The sequence below is a fragment of the Eubalaena glacialis genome, chromosome 19, assembly GCF_028564815.1.
Source record: "Eubalaena glacialis isolate mEubGla1 chromosome 19, mEubGla1.1.hap2.+ XY, whole genome shotgun sequence".
NCBI lineage: Eukaryota > Metazoa > Chordata > Mammalia > Artiodactyla > Balaenidae > Eubalaena > Eubalaena glacialis.
The window spans coordinates 40,029,923-40,055,783 of record NC_083734.1 but is presented as its reverse complement, the minus strand read 5'-3'; the positions used below and the strand labels follow the sequence as shown (position 1 = coordinate 40,055,783).

The window sequence follows — 25,861 nt, the reverse complement described above, 5'->3', positions numbered from 1 at the left end:
AGATTGAAGCTATATATTTTTGGCAAGAATACTGTAGAATGCCGTAGTGGTGATGTTAACCTCGATTGCTTGGTTCAACTGGTGTGTGTTGGATTTCTTCACTGTAAAGTTACTGTTTTTCTGTTTATAATTTAATTAATATCTTGGTGGACATATTTTGAGACTGCACCAATACCCTGCTTCTCCTCAAACTTTCATTTACTGATTTTAGTGTGCATCAGTGAATCTTACCTACAATAATTATTACTGTGGTGTTGTAATGCTTGTTTTCTATTTTCTTCATCCTACATTTATTAACTGGAATTCTTTGGGGAGGGATAGCTGCTCACTCCCTCCCTTCTTTCCTTCATATTTGAACTCAAAGGTATTATTTTGTTCTGTAGGTTATCCAATGCTGTTACTATTTATTTATTTATTTAGGCTGCTTTGGGTCTTCGTTGCTGCACGTGGGCTTTCTCTAGTTGTGGCGAGCGGGGCCTACTCGTCCTTGCGGTGTGCGGGCTTCGCATTGCGGTGGCTTCTCTTGTTGTGGAGCACTGGCTCTAGGTGCGTAAGCTTCAGTAGTTGTGGTGCACAGGCTCAGTATTTGTGGTTCGTGGGCTCTAGAGTGCAGGCTCAGTGGTTGTGGCACACAGGCTTAGTTTCTCCCCGGCATGTGGGATCTTCCCAGACCAGGGATCGAACCTGTGTCCCCTGCATTGGCAGGCGGATTCTTAACCACTGCACCACCAGGGAAGTCCCATTACTATTTATTTTGTTGCTCAAAGTGTTTCAGCCTTGGACATCAGGAGTCATCCTATACCCTTTCGACATGCCCATACTCTTTTGAGTCCTTCCTTCCTGACACCATCAGATGCTCCAGACTCTTGCATTTTCCCTGCCCCTGCTGTGCAATCAAGTGCTTCTCCAAGAAGCCTTGGTTCTGTTTATTGGAGAATGGTATTTAGGAACCAAGATCTAGGCACTAAATGTGCTTACTGGTTGGAATGTGATTGCTTTGATGCTTATGTTGGGTTTTTCCATTAGTTTATAGTATACATTACCTCCTTTTGGATTTTTATATTAGTGTTTACAGTAGGGTAAAATAAAAATAGAATTTTAAGAAAAATGGATTACATGTTGTAATATTTCAGGTTGGTTTTGCTTGGGACAGAGGGTAAGGAATTTCTTCTATAACTTCAATTTTTATTTACAAACTTTCCCACTCACATATATCCTCATTAGATAACTTCAGGAATCATCCACAGCTGACAGTTGCAGTTTGAAGGGAAAAGGGAGTTAAGATTTACTCTTCTTAATATTTTGGTATTTGCCCATTCATTTATTCATTCATTTTTATTGAGGTATAACTGACAAATAAAATTATAAGATACATACTTTCTCCCCTTTTAAACTCTTGCTTGGAGAAGAGGCAGTGGAATTAGTTCTTTCTTAGTGGGTGTTAATCAATGAGATTTTTTTCCTCTTTTTGGCTTATTTATTGTGTTGTTTATTGACCAAGATGCTAGTGTATGTTGAGAATGAAAAATGGTAAAACTCCAAATAAACAACACTATTTAAAAACGATGGTATTTAAAGCTTATGTTTCTAATGTGACTTTTTTTGAAGTAATTGGCACATGAGTATTTATTATTATTGATATTTAACGTTTAAACAAGCTCTTAGAATAGGAAAAATAGCTCTAAGTATTTCCTGTTGAAGAAAAATTACCTTGCTTTTTGCATTAAAAAACTTTGATGCCTACCGGGTCACACACAATGCCAGATGCTAGAAATGTTGTAAAGTTGCTCAGAGTCCAAATATTTTAGAAAGTAGGCTTAATAATTTTTTTTAAAAGTCATATTAATAATGTTTCACAATCAAATAATATCAAAAATCTAGAGTAAAAATGTATAGTTGTCCAACTCTAAATTCCATTCCTTTGCCTCAGTCATTGTGAATAGTTGGTGTATCATTCATACCCTTTTCTTTATATATGCACATAGATAATACATACTCATATATGTCTTTGTAAGATAAATGGGTTTAGGGACTTCCCTGGTAGTCCAGTGGTTAAGACTTAGCCTTCCAATGCAGCAGGTGCCAGTTTGATCCTTGTTCGGAGAGCTAAGATCCCACATGCCTTGTGGCCAAAAAAACCAAACCAAAAAAACCCAGAAGCAATATTGTAACAAATTCAATAAAGACTTTAAAAATGGTCCACATCAAAAAAAAAAAAAATCTTAAAAAAAACCCCCGATAAATGGGTTTATGCTCTAAGTATTTCCTGCAGCTTGCTTTTTGTTTTTCATTTAAAAATGTATGTTCACAATCTTTTCATTTTTATTTAGAGAGTTATTTACCTAGCTTTTGATGAAATGATAGTTGAGAAGAGTTGAAGATGAGAATCCAGAATCAAAGATCATGTAAACGGATATTAAGGGAGAGGCAGTCTGGTTTGTATAAAGTGAATCATGCTATGGTATATTAAATGGAATATCATCCAACTATATAACAGAATGAAATCTTGCCGTTTGTGACAACATGGATGGACCTAGAGGGTATTATGCTAAGTGAAAAAAGTCAGACAGAGAAAGACAAATACCATGTGATTTCACTTATATGTGGAACCTAAAAAAACAAAACGAACAGGCATAACAAAACAGAAACAGACTCATAGGTGCAGAGAACAAATTGGTAGTTGCCAGAGGGGAGGGGGCATGAGGTGATGAGTGAAATAGGTGAGGGAGATTAAGAGGTACAAATTTACATTCATGAAATAAAGAAGTCAAAGGAATGTAATGCACAGCATAGGGAATATAGTCAGTAATATTGAAATAACTGTGTATGATGACAGATGGTACTTAGACTTATCGTGGTGATCATTTTGTAATGTCTAAAAACATCAAACCACTATGTAGTACACCTGAAACTAGTATAGTATTGTAAGTCAATTATATTTCAATTAAAAATAAAAGAAAAAAAGTGAATCATGCCTTGCTCATCTGTGGGTTTTTTTGTGGGAATTAACAGAGAGCTAGGAGAGCTGTATTTTAGACTTTTCAAAAGACTTGGATGGATTTCCAGACTAAGAGTATTTAAAACTTGAAGTTGCTTTGTATTTAAGAAAAACACTTTTGTCTCAAAGAGGGCAAATGTACAGATAGAAATAAAGAATATGAGTAAATAGATGTTTTTGTGAAAAGGGACTTGAATCTTGGTTACCCTTCGATTGTTAGTGTTCTCTAACAGTTTCAGAAATGAGGGGGGTGGGGGGGAATAACAGTGTGGTTAATGTTTCCAAGTATGCTAAATTGGAATATTTATTATGTTAATTACTCAAGATGATTAGGATAAATTTCAGGAAGATTTCACACAGCTGTGTGAATAGAAAAAAGGGTTAACTGATAAACTGCTTATTGACAAAGTATAAGGTAAGACAAGACCCAAGAAGTGGCTTTTGAGTCATGATATGGCTTAAAATAGAGGCTTGAAGGAGGTCATTTTAAGTCAAAACAAAACCAAACCCCCAAACCCTCATTTTTTTTTTTTTTTTTAAACATCTTTATTGAAGTATAATTGCTTTACAATGGTGTGCTAGCTTCTGCTTTACAACAAAGTGAATCAGTTACACATATACATATGTTGCCATATCTCTTCCCTCTTGCATCTCCCTCCTTCCCACCCTCCCTATCCCACCCCTCTAGGTGGTCACAAAGCACCGAGCTGATCTCCCTGTGCTATGCGGCTGCTTCCCACTAGTTATCTATTTTACATTTGGTAGTGTATATATGTCCATGACACTCTCTCACCCTGTCACATCTCACCCCTCCCCCTCCCCATATCCTCAAGTCCATTCTCTAGTAGGTCTGTGTCTTTATTCCCATCTTGCCACTAGGTTCTTCATGACCTTTTTTTTTTTTTTTTTCCCTTAGATTCCATATATATGTGTTAGCATACTGTATTTGTTTTTCTCTTTCTGACTTACTTCACTCTGTATGACAGACTCTAACTCCATCCACCTCATTACAAACACCTCCATTTCATTTCTTTTTATGGCTGAGTAATATTCCATTGTATATGTGCCACATCTTCTTTATCCATTCATCCGATGATGGACACCTAGGTTGCCTCCATGTCCCGGCCACTGTAAACAGAGCTGCAATGAATATTTTGGTACATGGCTCTTTCTGAATTATGGTTTTCTCAGGGTATATGCCCAGTAGTGGGATTGCTGGGTCACATGGTAGTTCTATTTCCAGTTTTTTAAGGAACCTCCATACTGTTCTCCATAGTGGCTGTATCAATTTACATTCCCACCAACAGTGCAAGAGTGTTCCCTTTTCTCCACACCCTCTCCAGCATTTATTGTTTCTAGATTTTTTGATGATGGCCATTCTGACCGGTGTGAGATGATACCTCATTGTAGTTTTGATTTGCATTTCTCTAATGATTAATGATGTTGAGCATTCTTTCATGTGTCTGTTGGCAATCTGTATCTCTTCTTTGGAGAAATGTCTATTTAGGTCTTCTGCCCATTTTTGGATTGGGTTGTTTGTTTTTTTGTTATTGAGCTGCATGAGCTGCTTGTAAATCTTGGAGATTAATCCTTTGTCCGTTGCTTCATTTGCAAATATTTTCTCCCATTCTGAGGGTTGTCTTTTGGTCTTGTTTATGGTTTCCTTTGCTGTGCAAAAGCTTTTAAGTTTCATTAGGTCCCATTTGTTTATTTGTGTTTTTATTTCCATTTCTCTAGGACCTGGGTCAAAAAGGATCTTGCTGTGACTTATGTCATACAGTGTTCTGCCTATGTTTTCCTCTAAGAGTTTGATAGTGTCTGGCCTTACACTTAGGTCTTTAATCCATTTTGAGTTTATTTTTGTGTATGGTGTTAGGGAGTGTTCTAATTTCATACTTTTACATGTACCTGTCCAATTTTCCCAGCACCACTTATTGAAGAGGCTGTCTTTTCTCCACTGTATATGCTTGCCTCCTTTATCAAAGATAAGGTGACCATATGTGTGTGGGCTTATCTCTGGGCTTTCTATCCTGTTCCATTGATCTATATTTCTGCCAAACCCTCATTTTAACAAAGTAGATAAAAGAGATGGATCTTGTTATCCTGAGAGGTAGCACAAGCCAAAGATACTTAGAAATATGCTAACACCTAGTAAATACATGATTTTTTTTTTTTTCTCTTTTATAATCTTTCCCTCTTCCCAGGTCAGCAGTAGTCCTGAACCTCTGAAGGCTGTAGAACAGGAGGTGAGAATGGGGTTTCAAAACGTTTTGTAAATAGTAAATGAAAGTGATTAACTTTTGGTTACTTTCTCAGTTGCTATTTTCAAGACATCAAGTGCTCAGTTTGGAAGACTGCTGATGTTATTCACTGAAATAAAAAAGAAAATTATTTCTTCTACAGTGGTTGCTAGGGCTTTACTGTAATCTGTAATTTACTCCTTCTCTAAAGTCAGCATTTTGAAATAAAGGAGAAAATAATAAGTAAATTCTGTGGAAATTCAGCCTATTTCTATTTATCCAGCTCTAGGTAAGAAAACGTGTATGCTTTGCACAAATACCTTCCTCAGGGCAGAATGTACATAACTTGTATGTATCCTGGAGACAGCCTAGTATGTCATTTTACCTTGGGCTGCCTCCCTATTTAAACAGATTTGTTCAGCCCCAGTCAGGGCACCATTCAGCTTCATTCAGCAAACATCTTTTGAGAGCCTACTTCATGTCTGGCTTGATATGCTAGGCCCTGGGGATATAAAGACAAAATAAGACTTTCTCCTACCCACTAGGTCAGGGTTAACCAGGGTAAGGCCTTCAGCAGGTCCGTGACAGTGGAACAGTGTCTTTTTCAGAAATATCTTCAGAGGTAGGTCATCCATGCCTCTCTAAATTTTTTTGAACGTACAGTATAATTTACATCCAGACTTATTTCACCTAAATATGTCTAGAATTATGCTTCTCAGTGTTTCTTTGGGTCACGGACTCCTCTAGGAATCAAATTAAAGATAAGAAGCTCTCCATAAAATACTTGTATACATAGAATTTTGTGATTCTCTTATGGTGTAGAGTTGTAAATCAAAAGAGTGTTAAAACTACTGCTTTGGACACAACTTTAACTTGGGGAGAAAGAAATGTAAACATAGAAATTAAATATAAGGTGATGTGTTATAGTGGGTATCCATTGGGCTAGTTACTTTCTGTAATTTTGTCTTTTACTTACATTAGGCTTAAAATCTTTGAAGCTAAAGACAAACTTATGTAGCAGAGTTGCTTGCCCCCTTTTTAGCTTATTTCAGATGAAATCAGGCGGCTACTTAGGAAAACAGTATATTGGAACATTTCTAAGTTGTCCTTAGTGGGATAATTAACTTTTTTTGGTTGTGAACTTACTTTATAGTCTTTCTGAACATAAATAGTAATGGGGCAATGCCAGATAACACATGACATGTATTCTATACAGCACTGGGTACAGGAGGCATTTGATGAATGGAACATCTGAAAGTATTTTGTAAAGGCCTATAGACTTTTAGCCTGATAATCTAGAACCAGTAGGAAAATAGCACAAAGACCAGATTGTTTTCACTATGGTATCTCAAGTGAAGCTAAAAGTAATAACACCTGTTCTGTTTTTTTGTGTGATAAAAAACGTATAACATAAAATTTACTATCTTAACCATTTTTAAGTATACAGTTCAGTAGTGTTAACAGTATTCACATTGTTGTGAAACAGATCTCTAGAACTTTTTTGTCTTGCATGTCTGAAGCTCTATACCCGTTAAACAACAACTCCCCTTTCCCCTCTCCCTTCAGCCCTGGCAACTACCACTCTACTTAGTGTTTCTATGAATTTGACCAATTTAGATACCTCATATAAGTGGAATCATATAGTAGTTGTCCTTTTGTGACTGGCTTATTTGACTTAGCATAATGTCCTCAAGGTTCATCCATGTTGTAGCATGTGACAGGATTTCCTTCCTTTTTAAGGCTGAATAATATTCCATTGTATACATACACCACATTTTGTTTATCCATTTCATCCCTCGATGGACATTTGGGTCGCTTCTACCTCTTGGCTACTATGAATAGTGCTGCTGTGAACATGGGTATACAGATATCTCTTTGAATCCCTTTTTCAAATCTTTTGGTTTTATACCCAGAAGGGGTAGTGCTGGATCATGTGGTAGTTCTATTTTTAATTTTATGAGGAAACTCCATACTGTTTTCATAGCAGTTGCACCATTTTACAACCCCACCAACAGTACACAAGTGTCCTAATATCTTCACATCTCACCAGCACTTGTTATTTTGTTTTGTTGCACAGGAGTGCCATTCCTTTATAGTTATAACACTGGAACCCCAAGTCAGGTTGCTTGTTTTTGTGGGCATTTTCCAGTGACATGAAAGCCTACAATGTAAGAGTTTCTTAAAAATTGAAAGAGTGGGAATGGGGTTACAAAACAAGTAACGTTTATCAGAAAGAGACTTGACCACCTGGTAAGTCTCCATTTTTGGCACCCACCTGTGTCATTGAAGAGGATATCTTAATGGCATCAGGCAATTGAAATTGATAGGCCAGTGGTCTTCAGATAAATAAAGCAGCATTTATAGTCAAAACTGTTAGCCAAAACAGTACACCTGGCGTATGACCAGCATAAAATAGGAATTAGAGGTCTCCAGAAGTCACAGATTGAATGCGAAACAACAGCATGCAACTCCCCTATAACTTTATGTTGAATAATTTATGTGAATGCTTCCAGTTTCCATTTAGGTCCTAGTAAAATATTTTCCCTCATTTTGTACCTGGTATCATAAGAACTTATTGTTGACCAAAAGTGATACATTTTATCTTTTAGCCGGCTAATATTTAGGTTTGTCTTTTTTCCTTCTATCTTTAGTTGGAGGCATTGTTAGTGACAGAATTTCATAATTTCTTCCATAGGAGATACAATATAAGAATATTGTGCCCTTGGTCAAACACATGACAGAGACTTCCCACCTCATTGCTTTCCTGCTAATCTTGGGAGCTTTATGTCTCCACTATCTGGGAGACCAAGGAGAAATACGTCTTTTGAAAACTATTCCCTAAAATTCAGAGCTTTTCCCTCTTCAGCTCTCATGGTCTATCCCTGGGATCCAGCTATCAGAAGTGCAGCCCACACTGTGAGCCATTTTAATGTGTGTAAAATATTTTTATGTGGTAAAAGTATAAAAGGGAAGTGAGTTACAGATCAATAATCTCATGTTATTTGGATAGCATTTTAAAATACCATCTTCTAAGCAGATCCTAATTTACCACTTCCTTGTAGCCGTAAATCTTGAGATCCCATGAAGTGTCAGAGTCCTTTTCCTGTTTTAGGTTCAGCTCTCTCCTGGTTACTTTATTTCATACTCCCAGATCCACAAATGATTTTGGGGAAGAGGGCTTTTGCCAAGCTGTTTATATTGTGAACTTTTAAATTACTATATAATTTTTTTAAAGGTAAAAATAGCTAGACCTTGTGGGGTAGGGTGATATGAAGGAAGAGGAAATAATTTCTCTACTTGACTTTTATTTGAGAGATAAATGGAAATGACACGGTCAAGATCGACATCCAGTTATTTTTCAAATAGCTTCAAAGGCGTATAATTTTCTCATTCTAGATGAACTTGATATTCTCTAGGGCTTTCTGAATCCATAGTCTTGATGGGTTTAAGCGCTGTCCATCAATACTTCATCAGAACCTGGACTCTTTATATTAATTTTTAAATGTAATTTATACTTTAAACTTTTAAAGCTTGGGAATTCATGTATATGATAACATAAATGTGAATTAGCCAGGCTGTTAGATTAACCAAAATAATGCCACTTCTATTTTTTCTGTTAAATAGAGTACACATCAAAACAAAGACCAAGAGAGTGGTACTCAGGTGACTTCTAGTTGTTTTCACTATAGTCCTCTTTGGCTCCAGAAATATTATTTTCAGTTTTCCAGACTCAACTTCTAACAAGCTAATTTGCTTGATGAAATTTTTATCAGATACTTTTATATTAGGTGCCAGTCTCCAGCTCCAGGAAATAGTCAAATAATTTTGTCTTTTAATTTTAACAGGGGAGGAGGTGATAGAGGATTGAACTATTAATGTATTTGATTTGTCTTTCTTCCCATTGGATATCAGCTCTGTATTTGAGATGCACAGAAGAAAATAGTTGGCTGTGTAATTCAGCTAATTTTATTAGCATACAGTTAATATTGCAATATTTGTAATCAAAGTTATTTTAAACACGAGGCAATAATGAATGGATAGTCCCAACTCATAAATAGTATAAATGGTTTTCTTTTTCTCAAAACTTTCAAATTGAAAAGAGAATTTCATCTAGTTATAGTAAAACTTACTATCTCTAGTCTCTTTATATACCTAAAGAAATTGTTTTTGAGGGACTACCCTGGTGGCGCAGTGGTTAAGAATCCACCTGCCAATGCAAGGGACACGGGTTTGAGCCCTGGTCAGGGAAGATCCCACATGCCGTGGAGCAACTAAGCCTGTGCGCCACAACTACTGAGCCTGAGTGCTGCAACTACTGAAGGCCACGTGCCTAGAGCCTGTGCTCCACAACAAGAGAAGCCACTGCAATGAGAAGCCATAAATAAATTTAAAAAGTGATGAAGACCCAACGCAGCCATACAAATAAATAAATAGAAATTGTTTTTGAGACCATACGTCATATATAGATTTATATTCTGAATTTTATAATTTTTTTCTACTTAAAAATACATATATTTAGAAGTGCTAACAAGAGCATAGTAAAAGCAAAAGTCACTCATTATCAAACTACCCAGTGGCAACCACTTTTAGAATTGTCATGAGTGTCCTGACATAGCTCTTTCTAGCCATTCTTAGTTGATTATACTATACAGAACTGTTTTAGTCCCCAGTCTCTTCGCAGAATATTGTGAATATTTTCCATCTCAGTAGGTATTCTTCTACAACACAGTTTTTTAAATTGCTGCATAGTATTCTGTTGTATGGATATTCTATAATTTTCTTAATTTCCTATTTTGGAGCATTTAAGTTGTTTTCAGTTTTTTGCTGTTATAAATGACATCCTCTATTCATCTCTGATTATTTCCTTAAAAGTATATATATACATTTTCCAATTTAACATAACATTTTCCTATGTCACTGAAAATTCATTTTAAGTAAGTATTGTATGCTAATATGGATATGCCACTTTATTTTTCTTTTGATAGATTCAGAATCTCAGATGAGATTTGTTTTTGCTAAATGGATCATCTGTCATGGATATATATGTTTCTTAAAATGATGATGAGCAATAAATAATCAGTAGCTGACCAACTATTATAAAAGTCCAAGTACAATATAAACTGTCAGAAAATGAGACTAGCAAAAATTTACTAGGATGACGGTCTTCAGCAAATATTTGGGTTTTATCCACGTGTTAGAGCTTAAACCCACCAGAAGAGCTAAGATACTCAAGACTCTTAGTGAGTACAACATGCTAGGTCACAGTCTGTGACTTTATAGATTTCTCATTATTAAAAACAAAAATAAGGGGGGGAAAACCTCCAAAAGCCTGGGATAGGGATGAAGAGTGTGTGTGGGAGGACTATTGAAGGGATAAAGAGCTCTCGGTTTGCCATAGAAAATATATTTTCTTTTGCATGCCCTTTGTTCTCATCTGGTAATTGATTTATATTAGTTCAGCCATACATCAAAATGCATTATAGTAAATTAAAATATTAAGAGAAGAAAATGGAGATGAAACATTTTAATGTTGTAAAACGAAGAGGTTTGGTGATGGTTAAGTTCTCCAAGTGTGCTTACTTTCATTGTAGTTGCTGTCCATCGTAGCATGTGTAAGTTGACTATATGTCAAAAAATGTTTTCTTATACTTGAAGAGAGTCTTAAACTTGAACACCCTCTTACTTTTCAGCACTTAAAATAACCTAAATCTCTCAGACGGTGTAAGATTGGTATAGTGTTAGTTATTTTTAATTGCTTGGATTCTATTCCGTTATTTTTATAGCTATAATGTATTTTATTTTATTTTTATTGAACTATAGTTGATTTAGCTATAATGTGTTTTAAACCATGTTCTTTAAAAGTTAAGAAAGATAAAATTTTAAAGAGGGAAATAAAAATCACTAATAATCATCCCCCACCATAGCACAATTTAATATATTTATATATTCTTTTTTTCTCCTTAGGCCAAAAGCATGCATTGCAAAATTTTCAAAGTTGTGCATAATGTATTGTTATAAATTGTAATAAATAGCCAACATTTTAAACAGTATGTGTGAAAACACCGCTAAGTCTTTATATAGAAAAATTTAGAATAATCCAATGAATTAGGTACCATTATCTCTATTTTACAGATGAGAAAACATAGCTATAGAAAGAATACATAACTTATCCAAAATTATACATTTGGTAAATTCACTAAATTCACCCTAATCATCATCATCATCATTACTAGTACTAAATATTTTGTCACATTCTCTTTAAGACCTGGGAACTTTACTGTAAAGTGCCTCATTATTGGTAGCTATTGGACAGCTGTTTTTAATTATTTTGGAGTCACAAACCCCATTGAAAATCTGATAAAAGTTGTAGATACTTTTCCTAGAAAAATTCATTGTACATAAATGTTTGCATAAATTTTCAGTCTGGGCATGTACTTCTTGAAGCCTATCTGTGGATCTTAGAAGTAGTTATCAAATTTTAGTGATTATATAAATGACCTGGATTGCTTGTTAAACATGCAGATTACCTGATCTCACTGCCTAAAGTCTGGGCTTGGACTTAGAATCTGTCCTTTTTATAAGCACTTCAAGTGATCTGGATGCAGGATTTTTTTTTCTTCTTTTTTTTGGTGACGCCTTGCAGCTTGCAGGATCTTAGTTCCCCGACCAGGGATTGAACCCGGGCCATTGGCAGTAAAAGCGCGGAGACCTAACCACTAGACCACCAGGGAATTCCCTGGATGCAGGATGTTTTAAGAACACTGTTTACAAAACTGTATCCTGAGATTAAGAATCTTGTTATTCCATTGCTGTTTTAGAGTAGTACATGCTCACATGTAGTACACAGTACATGTTCTAAGTGTTTTGAAACAAGTCTTTATTATCAAATGATTTTACAAATTAGGACTGCCATTACAAACTCTGATGATAACAGTAATGTATGATTTTATTGCTAATACTGCCACTCTACTTTTATCTTCAGGTCCTCTATTTAGAAGAATCTCATGTATGTCTGGAAAAATATGATTGCTTAAATATTTCCCAATTACTTGAAAATAATCTGCAGAGATTAATTGATTTCCTTTGATAATCAGTGACTTACTGTTTTTTAATAGAATTTTCTTTCAAGTTTCTTAACCCATTTAAAAGATAGTTTTAAATAAATTACTTATCAGAATGTTTTCCCTAATTATATTTATTCGTAGGATGAACTTTCTGATGTTAGCCAGGGAGGATCTAAAGCTACCACTCCAGCATCAACAGCTGCTTCAGATGTGGCAGCAATTCCTAGTGATACTCCCTTACATGAAGAGAATGAAGGATTTGTGAAGGTTGCAGATACACCAGATAAGTCAGAGATAAGCAAGCATATTGAAGTACAGGTAGTCCAAGAAACTAGAAATGCATCAACAGGTAAGTGACCCTCGTTATTTACATACTGACAAAGTGTTCAATAAATCCATATGTGGATATGACATCTTTGGGGTGTTGCTGCCATAGATTTATAAAACTGTATTCAATTGTAAATAAGCTTTAAGATGTGATGATTAAATAAAGTTTTAGAGAGAAAAGTGGTGGGGCAGTGGCTGAGGGGTTGAGATCCTGAAAGGCAGGAGGACATTCTTTTTCTGTTCCCTACCTTAGGTCATTAGTCTTTGTCTTTAATTTCTCTGTATTTCACCCCTTAAATACAATGAAAACAGTGAGTTCTGGCCTGGTGTACACTGCACTGTGTCCAAAGAAACACAAATGAAAACTTCCTTTGGTTATTTTTTAGTTGCTCATATTTACTGTTAATTGAATATATGACATATTGCCTATCTAACCTTGTGTTTCCTAGAATCAACTCTTTAAAATTTTTTATGATCAAATGATGTATTTACAACCATAGAAGCAATTTTCATAACAGGGGCAGTATGTGTTATATGCATTATTTTTGTTATCTTGTTCTTTCCTAAGACTCTGCTGAAAATGAAGAGAAGTCAGAAGTACAGGCAATCATTGAATCCACTCCTGAGTTGGATATGGACAAAGATCTCAGTGGATATAAAGGCTCAAGGTACTGTAAAAGCCCGATTAGGACATCTTATCCTTCCCTTTCCCCTCTCCCAAAGCACACTGTTGTCCCCTGGTCTCTGACCAGATAAAATGCATTCAAATGTTTTGCTGAAGAAATGTTGATATTATATTTCAATTTTCTCTCTTTTTTTTTAAAAATTTTTATTTATTTTATTTGTTTATTTTTGGCTGCATTGGGTCTTTGTTGCTGTGCGCGGGCTTTGTCTGGTTGCAGCGAGTGGGGGCTACTCTTCGTTGTGGTGCGCGGGCTTCTCATTGCGGTGGCTTCTCTTGTTGCGGAGCACGGGCTCTAGGCTCGTGCGGGCTCAGTAGTTGTGGCTTGCGGGCTCTAGATCGCAGGCTCAGTAGTTGTGGCGCACGGGCTTAGTTGCTCCGTGGCATGTGGGATCTTCCTGGACCAGGGCTCAAACCCGTGTCTCCTGCATTGGCAGGCGGATTCTTAACCACTGCGCCACCAGGGAAGCCCAGTTTTCTCTTTTTTGAAGCTGGATATTGTACATAGTTTAAATCTTCTGTGAAGTGTTACCTTTGCAGCATCAGGGACTAGGAGCATGTGGACGGATGGGGAAAAAAGACAGCCAAGGAGTATTCCCTACTTTGTGGAACTTGGGAAAAACATAACAGCAAAAGTGGGGAAAATATAATTTGAAGAAACTTTATTCCTTCCCCCAATCAGGAAGAAGACAATGTATTCCCTTCAAAACTGTAATGATCTCATTACTAGAAGAAATTAGTCTCATTTTAGTATCATTTTACATGGGGAGGCTATTTAGAGGTTAGAAGAGAATGGTATGTATCATCTTAATGAAGATCATCTGAAATATATTGATGTTCAAGAATGTCACACAGGAGCTGCTGCCTTTTAATTTCTTCCATAAATTTTATTTTTTAATTAATTAACAATGACCATAAAAATATGTGCCATTTTTTTGATCACTGCTAGACATTATATGCAGTAGCGGTTAAAAAGCATGAGCCTAGAATAAGACTACATGCATTCAAATCCTGACTTGGATTTGAATCTGAGGTAAGTTTCCTCATCCATAAAAGAGAATTATGATAATACTTCAGATGGTTGTAAGGAGTAAATGAATCAATATATGTTAAATCATTGACAAAGTGTCCAGTTCAATAAATGTTAGCTAACATTATTGTTACCTTCATTATTGTTTTATATAATTTTATCTTAATTATAACCTTATGAGGTTGATGTCTTCACCCCCATTTTACAGATAAGGAAGCTCAGAGTTGTACAGTAACTTGTCCAAGATTACCAAGCTGGCAAGAGGTGGAGCTGGGATTCAGTCTAGGACTCTGATTTCAAAGGCTGTGCTCTATTGAAATATTTTTTTCTTTATTGTTTATTTAAGAAATTAATGCAGAGTGTAAAAAGTGAAATTTGCTTCTTATTCATCCTCTCCTAAACCTAAGAGATGCAGCTTCTTACTAACAGTTGTGTGCTCTTGTCACTCTGAACCTGTTTTTAAAAATCAAAAACATTTTTATTAGACTAAAGCATGTATGGCAGTATTAAGGTCAAATCGTAATACAAAATATGAAGGGCAATAGTAGGCCCGTACCCCTACTGACCCCTCATTCCCACTCCCAAGAGGCAATCTCTATCACTTCTCAGGTCTCTTTGGGTATTTATCTTCAGGTATCTAAATCACATCCGTATGCTGTTCTTCCTTGGTCTCTCTCTTTCTCAGTTGGGATTCAGTGAGAAAATCAAGTCCTAATGCCCTAAGGCACCCCTTGTATATAATGAATTAGCTATACTCCCGTGCAAGGACTTCCCTGGTGGTCCAGTGATTGAGAATCCGCCTTACAATGCAGGGCATGCCGGTTCGATCCTTGGTCAGGGAACTAGGATCCCACATGCTGCGGGGCGGCTGGGCCCATGCGCCACAACTAGAGAGCCTGCGTGCTGCAACTACAGAGCCCACACGCTCTGGAGCCTGTGCACTGCAACTACTGAGCCTGCACACCGCAGCTAGAGAGAAGCCCATGCACTGCAACGAAAGATCCCGTGTGCCGTAACTAAGACCCGATGCAGCCAATAAATAAATAAATATTTATACTCCTGTGCATCTAGAACAGTACTAGCTATATACTTTGTTTGGGAGAATTGAGCAAATAGTCACTCAAATCATTTTCTGTATTCTGTGGATCAAATGAGGAGTCCTGGTTTAAAAAAGGCTGCAATATTAGCTATTGACTTTATAGTGGAAGATGACAAGGATATAGCTCTTTAAACCATCATCTTTCCTTTCATCCTCGCAATATAATTATATCTCAGTTTCTGTTAAATTAACATTCATTGTTTATATCATTACGATTATATAACTACTAATAACAGCCTAGCCACAGAATATACTATGATTACTTTTCCTTTCTTTTACAACTTCGTTTTTCTTTAATTTAGTAAAGCCTCAGGGTTTTTTTGGTTTTGTTCTGTTTGTTTCTTTTGCTTAGGTTTCTACATACCTATCACTAATTCACTAACAGATACCCTGCAAATCATAAATGTAAACATTCTCAAAATGGCCAAATATAAATAAAACCAGTTTCCTGGAACCTTCTATCACCATTCTCCAATGTAGACGTTTTTGTGTTTGCTCTGGTCCTGGAATTTGCTCTCATTTTCATGCTGGGAATTCTTTTCACCTCTCTCCTTTGTTCCATCTTCTATTTCCTGGATACCATGACATCTAGCTTCTTGATTTATGCCTTTGTTTTGACAGAATATATTCTTACTAGCTTTCCTGGCAAAGGCTGTTTTGGAAGTAAGTTTTTTGAGAACGTGAATATGATAAATGTCATTTAAAGGAATGATAGTTTGGCTGGATATAGAATTTCAGGTTGGGAAATCTTCAGAAGTTTTTCTTCAGAATTGTGAAGACATTAATTCATTGTCATGTTTAGTGGAGTGTTGCCATTTGGATTCTTGCTTTTTTAATATATTCTCTGTAAGCTTTTAGGATCTTTACTTTATCCCTGTTTGTTGTTGTTGTTGTTGTTTTGTTTGTTTTTTCTTTTTTAAAAATTCATGATGATGTGTTCGATGTAGGCATCTTCTTTTGTATCTGCAGTAGTCCTTTCATCTGGAAATTCATATTTCCCAGTTGAGAAATTTTCTCTTATTTCTCCTTTTTGTTATCTTTTCTCTTTTTCTGGAACACCTATTAGGTAGATATTGAACATTCTGGACTGACCCTCATAATTCCCTTTTTCCCCTCTTTTCTGTCTCTTCTATTTTTGTTATAATTTCTGGATGATTTCTTCACCTTTCTCTTTCAACCCTCGTCAGTTTTTTTTCTAAAAGTTTTTTGTTTTTCTTGGATGGTTACTTTTTATAACACCCTACAGTTCTCTTACGGATGTAACTTTATTATGAAAGTAAAATTAATTTTTTTTTTTTTAAGTTTTTGCTGCTGTCTGCATTCACTGTCTCCTTTTACTCTGAGTGTTTTGGACTCAATTTTATGATAGAGGCTTTCTATGATCGTCTGGTGCTCTGTGGCTGTTTTGCTCATACTTAAGTAAATGATATTGATTCTCCAGTTTTCTGCCTATAACATTTAACCTTGGCTTCCATTGTTCAGGGAGCAATGCCAGGAGAAGGGAGGTCTCACTGTCCTGGAGGGTTGGATTTAGGTCTCATATTGCTTCTTGTGCTGTCTTTCATCACATCCCTCTATCTTATGTTCCCTCTTGCATGCTTCTCTCTGCAGATTGCTGGTTCCTTCAATTCCTGAGCCTTTCAGGGGTTCTGGCAGCATGCTGACTTCCTTCCTAAACACTAATGGCTTAAGTTGAAGCTTTGTCTGGTCTGTTAAATCAATTTCTACTGTTTGCCCATCTGTTTTCCATCTTATATAATTTTGTTCACATTTCATCTGCTGTAGTTTCTTTTTCTGTTCCCTGTGTCCTTGTGGGTGTATACTTTTTAAATTCCTTTACTGTCATTTTAGTTGAGTTTCTGAATTATTGGGTGATAAATGACTATGTCCATCGTATTTAACTGGAAATCCTGTGCAGACTTTTTTCTATTAATGTAACACTAATGCACAAACATGTACATTTCCCCATTCTCCTCCATACCCCTGCAAAAAGGGCTTATATTATACATACTGTATTGCGACTTGCTTTATAAAAAGCACCTTTATATAATGGGTTTCTTTCATTTCTAAAGCTGTATTTTAATGTTTTTAAAGTTAAAAGTTGAAACTTTTAGATATATCCATAACTTATTTCATCTGTGCCCTGTTAATGATCACTTGGGTTGTTTCAACTTTTTGCTGCTCTGACCATCGTTTTACATACATAATTGCCTTCTTGTGACAGGGGCTTTGTAGGATTTTTTATTTTTTATTTTATTTTTTTATTTGTGGCCACGCTGCACAGCTTGCGGGATCTTAGTTCCCCAACCAGGGACTGAACCCCAGCCACTGCAGTGAAAGCACCAAGTCCTACCTAACCACTGGACTGCCAGGGAGTTCCCTGTAGGAATTTTTTTAACATCAAGTTCTTGGGTCAGTGGATATTTACATTTTAAATTTTGATATTGCCAAGTTGCCCTTAAAAGAAAAATAAAATGGCCATGCCAATTTATACCCAGACAACATAGACCATGGTAGTTAAGATCATGGATTCTGAAGCCTGGCTGCCTGGGTTTGAGTTCTGCCTCTTTGACTCATTTGCTGGATGATCTTGGCAAATTCCATAACCTCTTTAGTTTCCTCTTCTGTAAAGTTGGGATAATAGCAGCAGACCTTTTGTAGAGTAGGTGTGAAGATTTTAATACGGTAGTCTGTGAAAGGACTTAGACCAGTGCCTGAACAATGCAGAGTAGTGCTCTCTTTTAGCTGCCATTTATTGTTTGTGTTTGCTAGGATCTCATCGCAAAAACATTGTATATATTCTTCAACAGTTCTCTCTGTGGAGTTTAATGGGAATCTCTTATGAAACCCTTGAGAAATCCTTTTAAATTATATTTTATATTAAATGTAAATTACAGGTAAAAAATTCCTATGTAACAGCCTTTTGTATTCATTTTGCACTGTTGAAAACATCTTTGACATATTTGTTGATTTGGTTTTGGTTTTTTCTGCCTAGCACTCCCACTAAAGGCATAGAGAACAAAGCTTTTGATCGCAATACAGAATCTCTCTTTGAAGAACTATCTTCAGCTGGTTCAGGTCTAATTGGAGATGTGGATGAAGGAGCAGATTTACTAGGTATGATAGTTTATCTGAAGTAATATCATACTGTTTTAAAAATAGATTTTTAAAATGACTTAATTGAAAATTTCTTTAAAATGTCTCTAACTGTCCAGTGGGGCAGAGTTATTGTACTTTTACATAATTAATAAGAATGTATTCTTTGAGATAATGAAAGTTTTAAATGAGAATATCTTCACTTATGGATGTGCCTAGAATTGAATTGCATTTTAGTTTGTATTTTGAATTCATGTCACACAATTTATTGAACTCCTGCTATATTCTGAGAACAGTATTACATAGAAGAAGCACAGTGATATATGTATATATGGGGTATATGTATAGATGTATAGATTTATGGATTGATGGATAGTTAATTCCTGTCGTAAATAGCATTCATTAAATCCTCTTGACCTTAATTAAATAAGAAATTATAACACTTGATTTTTCTGAGATTTCACAGAGTATTCTGTTTTAGCTCTTTGGGAAATGTAATCATTTTAGAGTTTGTATTGTTGAAGAATATCTGGTTTGAAAAGGATAATACATTTGGCTCTTCTACTATTTATCTGGTGACCTTTGCCAAATAGCTTAACCTCTCTGGGCATTAGTTTCTTTGTGTATAAAAAGAAAGAGTTGGGCAAGAGTTCAAGGGTTGGACAAGCTGCGGCTCATGGGCCAAATCCAGCTCACCTCCTATGTGTACGAATAGAGTTCACACAGCCACACTCATTTTTCACGGATTGTTTATAGTTTCTTTTGCCCCACAACAGCAGAGTTAAGTTGTCTGTAACAGATTATGTGGTTTACAAAGCCTAAAATGTTTACCATCTGGTCCTCTACAGGAAAAGTTTGCTCTGCTCTAGGTGATCTCTAAAGTTCCTTTCAACAATAATTACATGAATGGGACTTCCCTGGACGTCCAGTGGTTAAGACTCTGTGCTTCCACTGCAGGGGCACAGGTTCAATCCCTAGTCGGGGAACTAAGATCCCTCAAGCCATGAGGCGCGGCCAAAAAAAAAAAATTACATGACATGTCAATTAGCTTTGGTGTGCCTTTCTTATAACTTAAGACCTTACAGAAATTGAAAATGTTATAGTATTTTAAAAAATCTATGCCTTTGGGATAGATTCTGGTCTCCAAACATTTTTTGTATCCCTTAGTGTAAATTCAGTACAGATTACACTGTTCTCAAAAGGTGCTGTTTGTCAGTTCTTGTGAACCTAGAGGGGTGTTACTTGCATTCATTTATGTTAAATTTATTGATTACTAGTTATGTCCTCGACAAGTATTTTTTGAAGGAAATACAAGTTCTGTCTAAACAGAGCTCACAGTCGTATGTAAAGTAAGAGAGATTGAAAGTACGTAAATAAAACTGAGTTAGACATAGACTCCCACCATTAAAGTCTTAGTAAAACGTTGGATGCAATTGAATGAGCTTGCATTTCTCAAGAAAGGCTAAAAGATTAATTCTTAAGGAGCACTCCATTTTTACATTTAAATTTATACTCTTTGTTAAGATTAAATTATGCATGAAAAGTTCCTTTTAAGATTTGATTGGTTTCAGAAACTGATTCCCTGGCAAAAATTGAGGGGCAGATGCAAAAAAATGTTAGAAAGAAGAATTTTTTAATGTTTAAACTTGTATTCAGATTTATATACAGTGAAGTTCAATTTTTTTGTTTTGACAAATGCATAGAGTTGTATAACCACCACCAGAATCAATATACATCATCTAAAAAAAAATTCCTTCTTGCTTCCCCTTTGTATTTAACCAGAATGAAGTACTTTTAAATGTTCTTTGTACACTCTGCTTCCTTATAATCCAATATTGAATAATATCATTATTGAGGTTATTGGCCCCAAACTTTCTTCCCTGTAGAGTTAAGAAGCCACATAGTACTTAGAAATAATTGTGGTCTTTTAAATCAAGTATTTTCCGAAAGCTTCCATTCTTTAAGTCAGAAAATGAAGCATAATAAATAGGTTAAAAGCAAAATTCTGATTTCCTTTCCACTTTGAAATAAAGAAATAGACTGTAAACTACTGTCTTTTCCCTTTTGCAGATATTGATATATTTATCTTTAGAATGTTCCAGATTAGAAGTTTTAATATATCACCTTAAGCGTAGTGACTTAAGCCTACATGAATACTTTTGGTCAAAGATGTTAAATGACATCTCCAAGGCACGTAGTGTCTCCTTGGCTTCTCTTCTGGTCAGTTCAGCGATAGTAATTGCAGTGTAATACTCACTAAATGGAACATAGTTAAACTAGTAAAATTGTTTCTCACAAAGTTCCTTAAATGAACTTCGGTTGATAAATAAGTACATAGTGCATTTCTATAACTAATGATTCATTTTTCTAATTGCTGTGTTATTGTAAAACTCTTCCCTTGTTTTTGAAATCATTATGCATGTAGTCAGTATTTAGATTACTTTTTTCAGATTTTAATAATTTAAAAGAGATAATCCCCCACAGTTTGTCCTTTATCTTGATTGATGTCTCATCCCTTGACTTTATTTCCAATGATCCTTTTCTCTATTCACTTTAGTCACTTACCCTCCATGGCCACGTTCTAGAACTTGGAAATCATACATTCATACATCCTACTCTTGAGATTTTCTTTCTCTTGATTAAATTCTATTTTTTCAACTTCACTATTTTTACTAACTTCTTCCTGTTATCATTTAAACATGTTCAGGTCTTTTCCATTTTAAAATAAAACTACTGGGACTTCCCTAATGGCACAGTGGTTAAGAATCTGCCTGCCAATGCAGGGGACATGGGTTCAAGCCCTGGTCCAGGAAGATCCCACATGCCGTGGAGCAACTAAGCCTGACCGCCACAACTACTGAGCCTGCGCTCTAGAGCCCGCGAGCCACAACTACTGAGCCCGTGTGCCACAACTACTGAAGCCCGCGCCTAGAGCCTGCGCTCCGCAACAAAGAGTAGCCCCACCCCCTCCTCCTCGCAACTAGGGAAAAGCCTGCAGGCAGCAATGAAGACCCAACGCAGACAAAAAAAAAATTTTTTTAAATTAATTAATTAATTAAATAAATAAAATAAAACTACTGCCCTCCTCTGACTCCCTATCTTTAGTACCTTTCCACCCTATCACTTACTCTTCTCCCATTTCCAGGCGTGCTTTTTTGCAGAAATGTCGTGAGGTAGGCATCTGTTATGTGCCTGGCACTATTCTAAATGCTTGTGATACACCAGTGAACAAAACAGACTTCTTGAAATGGTGGCTACTTTTAACTGGGAGGATTTCCCCAGTCCCACTTGCACCTCATCTGACTACAATCTGGCATTCTGCCCCACACTAACCTTCCCTGAAACAACTTCTTGTTTGCTATATCCAGCTGTTCCTTCTAAGTTATTTCACATGACTTCTCAAATAGCATTTGTCTTTAAAACGGTCTTTGCTGGGTTTCTGTGGTATCAGACTTCCCTGCATTCTTTCCTGCCTCTATTTCTTTTCAGTCTTCTTTGCAGGATCCTCTTTCTCTGCCCATTTTTCAGATGTTCCTAGCCCAGTCTTGCTTCCATGTTTGGGAGGTCTTATTTGCTCTTGTTTCTTGGCTTTCATGGCTAATTGCTCCCAAGTCTTTCTCTCCATCCAAGATTTTTTTCTACAGCCCCAGACTATTACTTCCAAACAGCCCATTAGACATCTCCAAGATGATTTGTAGGACTTTATAGTTGATATGCCTAAAGGTCAGTTCATCAACATCTTTCTTTATTGCCCTGTCCCCAAAGGCTGTTCTTATACCAGCATATACTAACTCAATGAATGACCTCACCATCAACTCAGTTCACCATCCTAAGTCTCTCTCACTTCCCTCAAAACCAGTCATGAAGGATTGTTTGCTTCCTTTCTTAAAAAAGAAAATCTATGTATCTGTCTCTATATCTCCTTCTTGCTTCTGATTAAATGGAATATCCTCCTCTAGGAGTTCTGCCTTGATCCCCTAGTTAAAGCTCAGTTGTCTGGAAGCATATTCCCATAGCACTGCAGTTTATTATGCAACTCTTCATAATACTTTATTGTAGTTTTTTAGTGTGCCTGTCTCCCTGGCTAGACGATAAGCTCCATGTGGCAAAGACAACTATATCTTTTGCTCACTGTTGAGTCTTTGGCACATAGCACAGCAGTTAAGTGAATGGATTGTTAAATAGTTTTACCAGTTTTGTTTCACCTCTAAACCTATGCTTCTTTACCTTTTGGAATTAAAACTCCTTTACAGGAGAATTTTTAAGAGAGTAGTGTACTTTTAGAAAAATGCACATACACAAATAGATAAAATTGTGCATACTTTCTCAAGGAAGTGACAGATAATCCGGAGCCCATCTATCGACCTAGCTTGAGAATCAGTGCTAAAATCCAAATGAGATGTCTATTTTTAAAACCGTCAGGCAGTTTTTTTGCTTGTTTTAATAGGTAAGGTTTCCAAATATGTCAGACCTAAGTTTATGCTTAGTTGAAGTCATGAATAGAAATGGGGCCACTTCAAGTTATGTTTTTCTTATAGTTATTAGTTAGTTTTTATTGATACATTTCAAAGTGAAAATTTTGGACAATCCTATTGGTTATATATTAAATTTATACACTAGATTTTAGGAGAACTCTTCATTGGGAAGGTGTAAACTCTAGAAACTACATTATAGGAAATGATTTCCATAGAGTAAATATTTCAAAAATTTTTCCTATTTATAATATTTATACTTTATTGTGTTTGGTTTCTCTACATCTTTTCAATTTTATTGGCTCCTCTCTCTCATTTTGAAATAAGTGAGTGTAGATCTTGCTTTCTGAAAACAATCTAATTGAGATTCTCATTCGTTTTTTTCTCTTGGGCTGCTTACCCAGGGGAATATTCTGGTGTGTATGCTTTTAAATACTTTAATATTACTGCTTTTTAAGCTAGGTGGTCTTGGCTGCTGTTCTCATTTAATGCTTTCTCTTTTTTTTTTTCTGCTCAACTATTTTTCCCCCTGCATATATTTTCAGCTTTTATGCTTCTCTCCCTATGTGCTTGAGAGTTTAGCAAACATAGTCATTATATCAACTTCTTTCACCCAACCTTAACCATATTTCTTTTGACTCTATAGCTTTATTGAAAAGTTAACATTAGTGTTTAAAGCAAATATTTCAACATATCTTGTCAAAATTCATTTTTAAATTGGAATTTGGAAACTTTTAGTTTGTCTTTATTTTCAGCTTTTAGAAATGTGTAGATGATTAAATAAGCTACTGTTTCTGATATTTATTCTTCATGGCAGAAGTACCTTCTTCTTTAAGAATATTTGAGGTAATTATAATACAGACAAAATATGAGTCCATATGTGAGCATTGAACTTTTAGCATTCCTAGATTAGTTGCGTTTTAAATTATCTTTAAGTTATTTGAAATATTACCTCTTTTTTAAAATAAAGGGACATGTTAACTCCTTTAACTTACATTGTTTTCATTAGAGATATTTACTTCCTTTTTTAGGTGGGTTATGAATATTAATTCCATTGTATGTGATTTACCAATATTAGTGGAGTGATGGGTTTTTTGTTGTGCTTGCTTTGCTCTGTTGTAACTTTCTGAGGTATATTCCCTAGTGTGTTGTTTGATTTCTTCAGTTTCTTGTGAGTAGCAAACTAAAGAGCTTTCTTCTCCCTAAAGATCACTACATTGGATCTTGCATTGAATGCTCTACCGCCTATCTTACAGTACTCATTAAATTATTAAGCATGATTGTATAAATTGACCACTAAGCATTATCATTTCAGAGGTGGCACTTTGAAGAAATCTTTCTATTATTGATCTGGGATTTTCACTCTAATTCAATTTTATTCTGCAAAAGAATTGGTAACATATCAGAACATCCTTATGAATGAAGGAAATCATCTTGATTTCTGTCTTTTGCACATCATTATGCATTAAATCATAACATTGTGATTTCAGATGTTTTTCATATCATGCCTAAAACTACAGATTAATGATCTGTTTTCATTCTGTTTCTTACATAAAACATTTCTTGTTCTTTGTTTTTGCTTTACATGGAATGCATGGGCTTTAAGATCATAATTTCTTTGGTAAGGTTTCATCTGCATTGGGGTCTTTCTTGTTTCTTCCTGTTCTCTATTAATAAGACCTAATTTTTAGGCAAAAGCCTGCAATAACAGGTGTGATTTAGAAATGATTTCTGATCCATATTAATGCTGCTCTTTTTTCCCCCTAAATACTGCTACTTTGTAGAATATTTGGCAGAAAAGTCTTCATTCTTTTGCAATATTATCTATGAGAATCAAAATACAGACTAAGAAAATCTTTAGCTTTGTTTTATGGTGGATAATTATTTATAATTTTATAATCCATGCAAGTAGATACGTAAAGTGAAATTATAGACAAAATGAGATTACTAAAGGACAGATAAAATTTATAAAATAAAATTTGTGACTATAGCTTATTATAAGTTTATATAATTTTAATAAATTTATTTTCAAAGTTTTTATCTTTTTCTTTGATAGGAATGGGTCGTGAAGTTGAGAATCTTATATTGGAAAATACACAACTGTTGGAAACCAAGTAAGTATATGCAAAATTTTAACAGGGAAAAAAAGATACTGAATTTTCTTCTCATCCAATTCAATGGCACATCTTTAATTTAACATAGCACGAATGCAGTCTCACTACCCCATGTCCTTCCCCTTCTCTGTGTGTGGGCTTGTGCATACACACGTACGCAAGCAAATAGTTAATGGGACCTAATTTCACTGATGGTATGTTTCATTACTCTGTTCTTTTCAGAAACAGATTTTGATCTCCTTTTTACTCTGCAAGTGTCCATGCCTTTCTCTTAATCTTCTGGATATGTCCTATGTGGTTTTTGCTCCCTCCCCTAGGATATCTATTTTCTTCTCTCTCCTCCTGGGGCTTCTTTTATTTCTGCATAAATGTTTTTATCTATATGCGGCCCACCTCTTCAGAACTCTCCTCCATAGTAGCAATTTGTGGAGTCTTACTTAGGTCCTCAAACACATTGGAGTTTTGTTTAGCGCAGCGGGTCCTGAGTTACGTGGAAAAGCAGATCAGGCCCCTTTGTTAATTTGCTGTGTCAGAGCAACTTTGGAACATCTGTGTATATCCAAAATAGAATGTAGCTCTAATGAGGTCCTATGTCCATGACACCCAAAAGGAGCTAGATCTTAGATTTTTTATTTTCATTTTTTTCAAGGTTAGACTTTCTTATTAATTATTAAAGGTAAATTCAAGGATTAATTTTACTTTGTTGATTAGATAATATCTTTTCAGAACTTATTAAGAA

At 35.6% G+C, this 25,861-nt stretch overlaps 1 protein-coding gene across 4 annotated transcripts in view; it reads left to right on the top strand.

The window, feature by feature from the left end:
- The window catches only part of SPAG9 (sperm associated antigen 9), a 155,891-nt gene that overhangs the window by 96,366 nt on the left and 33,664 nt on the right, over nt 1–25,861 (top strand). For all 4 annotated transcript variants that reach the window (XM_061176596.1, XM_061176595.1, XM_061176598.1 and 1 more), the window contains 4 exons: nt 12,444–12,651; nt 13,198–13,297; nt 18,436–18,557; nt 25,065–25,122. In XM_061176596.1, coding sequence (XP_061032579.1) covers nt 12,444–12,651; nt 13,198–13,297; nt 18,436–18,557; nt 25,065–25,122 — 488 coding nt within the window. The remainder of the gene's footprint in view (nt 1–12,443; nt 12,652–13,197; nt 13,298–18,435; nt 18,558–25,064; nt 25,123–25,861) is intronic.